The 2,176-nt window shown below is 40.4% G+C and overlaps 1 protein-coding gene across 1 annotated transcript; it reads right to left on the bottom strand.

The window, feature by feature from the left end:
• Nucleotides 1-455: 455 nt before the first annotated feature.
• LOC138892816 (uncharacterized) lies at nt 456-1,508 on the bottom strand. The gene is made up of 2 exons (XM_070176559.1): nt 1,158-1,508; nt 456-914 (listed from the first exon to the last, which is right to left on the bottom strand). Exons 1-2 carry the CDS (start codon nt 1,506-1,508, stop codon nt 456-458), a joined length of 810 nt encoding a protein of 269 aa, XP_070032660.1.
• Between the last annotated feature and the right edge of the window lie 668 nt (nt 1,509-2,176).

Here is a 2,176-nt window from a genome sequence, read left to right on the forward strand (position 1 = left end):
TCGGATATCCGCTATAGTCTAACCAATGGCCCGTCTATGCTCCCTCAAGGTCTCCAATAAGTGTTCAACCTGCACATCATTTAACAAAGAGGAAACAATTACGGGTAGAATTTCATTAGAGCCAAGAAATTTATACCTTAAGTGCGGCGGAAGTGGCTTGAGCTCAAGTTGTGGTGGCTCGATGATTGAAGGCTTAGCGGGAGGAGTGGATCTATTATTTAAGTCAACAACAAGCTTCTTTGGTGCATAAGTGTAGGAACCCATCCCTTCTAATGCATTCACCGTTTCCACATATCCTTATATGTCTTCTCTATCAAATTCATCAAAATCGTCACCAATGCCTCACCAAGGCAGTTTTCTTCCATCTTTACCTCAATGAAATCCTCTACCACATCAACAACATTAGTGAATGAGATACTCTCGTATGAATTTGGCAACTTCATACCCTTACTTGCTTAAAATGTCACATCTTCATCATTAACTCGGAATTTAATCTCATTTCTTTCTGAGTCCATGAGTGCTCTTCCGGTATATGGGAATGGTCTCTCCAGGATGATATGGATCTCTTTATCAACATCACAATAAAGAATAACAAAGTCGGCAGGGAGGAGAAACTTCCCTACTTTCACAAACACATCATCCACTATCCCCACCGGTCGCTTTATCGAACCGTCGGCCATTTGTAATCTCATACTTGTAGGCCTAGGCCTTCCCAATACCACTTGCTTGTAGATAGAAAGAGGCAATAAGATGATGCTAGCCCCATTTTCATAGAGGGCTCGTGGAAAGTCACGCAATCCAATAGTGCATGGAATGGTCGAAGCCCTAGGTTCCTCTTTCTTTTGGACGACAGTTGTTGCAATGATGGAGCTAACCCTAAGGGTGACACTCACCACTTCATATTTGGTAGTTTTCTTTTTAGTGATCAAATACTTCAAGTACTTAGAAAATTCGGCATTTCTTGAAATGCTTCCACAAATGGAATGTTCCCTGATAATTGGGCTAGGATTGCATAGAACTTCTCGAGTTCTCTATCATCAACCCTTCTAGCTAGCCTTTGAGGGAAATGAGGTGGAGGTCTAGGAATTTATGTAGAGGTTTTGGTGACTCTATTACCTCTCCTCAACCTCTTCACGACTCACTGCTTAAGCTTTCACCTTCTCCGGGAGTCTTTCAACTTCAACAACATTTGGCATCTCAATTTTAACCTCATCTTCTTGTTCAAAATCTTCCACTTCGACCACTCGTTCAATCTCACTTTGAAGTAGTTTCTCCCTTAGAGTTTTAATGGCCATACAATGAGAGGTTGGGCCACTCCCACTACCTTTTGGGTTTGCAATTGTATCACTTGGAAGTGTGCCTTTTTGCTTAAGGTTTTGTTCTTTTGAAAAATCACTCATTTGCATCTCCAACCTTTGAATAGATGCGGTGTGAGAACACACAAGATCAGTTATATTTTTCATTGAAGTGTCAGACCTCTCTTGATTTTGCAATACTCTTTCTAGCATGTTTTACAACTTGGAATCACTTGAAGAACCCTCCTTCCAATGTGGAGAGTTAGAATATTTCCCCTTTGGTGGAACATAGGGGTTTAAACTCCGATTTGAGAAATTGTTGTTGTTGTTACTTCAATTCCCTTGATTTGAACTACCTTGGTCATTTTTCCATTGTTGTTTACCTTGCCCTTGCGGGTTAGGTCTCTATTGGTGCAGTTGTCCCGAGCCTTAGTAGTGTTGCCTTTGATATCCTCCTTGTGAATTGTTAACATAATTTGCTTCTTCGTATTCCTCATTTGAAATTGGTTGCACATCTTCTATAACATTAACTTTCTTTGTTTGGCTTTCAGTGAACATTTTTGTTAACACATTGACATTGGTAGCAAGTCCGACAATTACTTGATGTCTCTCTTGATTATCCTTAATCATGTTGGTCAAGAAAGGATTACCATATGAAATCTCACCCGTGGTGTACTCTGAATGCCAAGCTTGGTTTGTTCGGCCATCTTGTCGAGGATTTGAGTGACCCTTGCAAATGTTTTATCCTCGAATGATTTATCCGCCGAATTATTGGCTATTGATTGATTCATAGGATCCAAGTCCATGTAAAACTTCTCCAAATAAATAGTGTTCGAAAACCCATGATTCTGTGACCTCGCCAAATATAGCTTGAATCTAGC

This window comes from Nicotiana tomentosiformis, chromosome 5 (genome assembly GCF_000390325.3).
Source record: "Nicotiana tomentosiformis chromosome 5, ASM39032v3, whole genome shotgun sequence".
NCBI classification, from domain to species: Eukaryota; Viridiplantae; Streptophyta; class Magnoliopsida; order Solanales; family Solanaceae; genus Nicotiana; species Nicotiana tomentosiformis.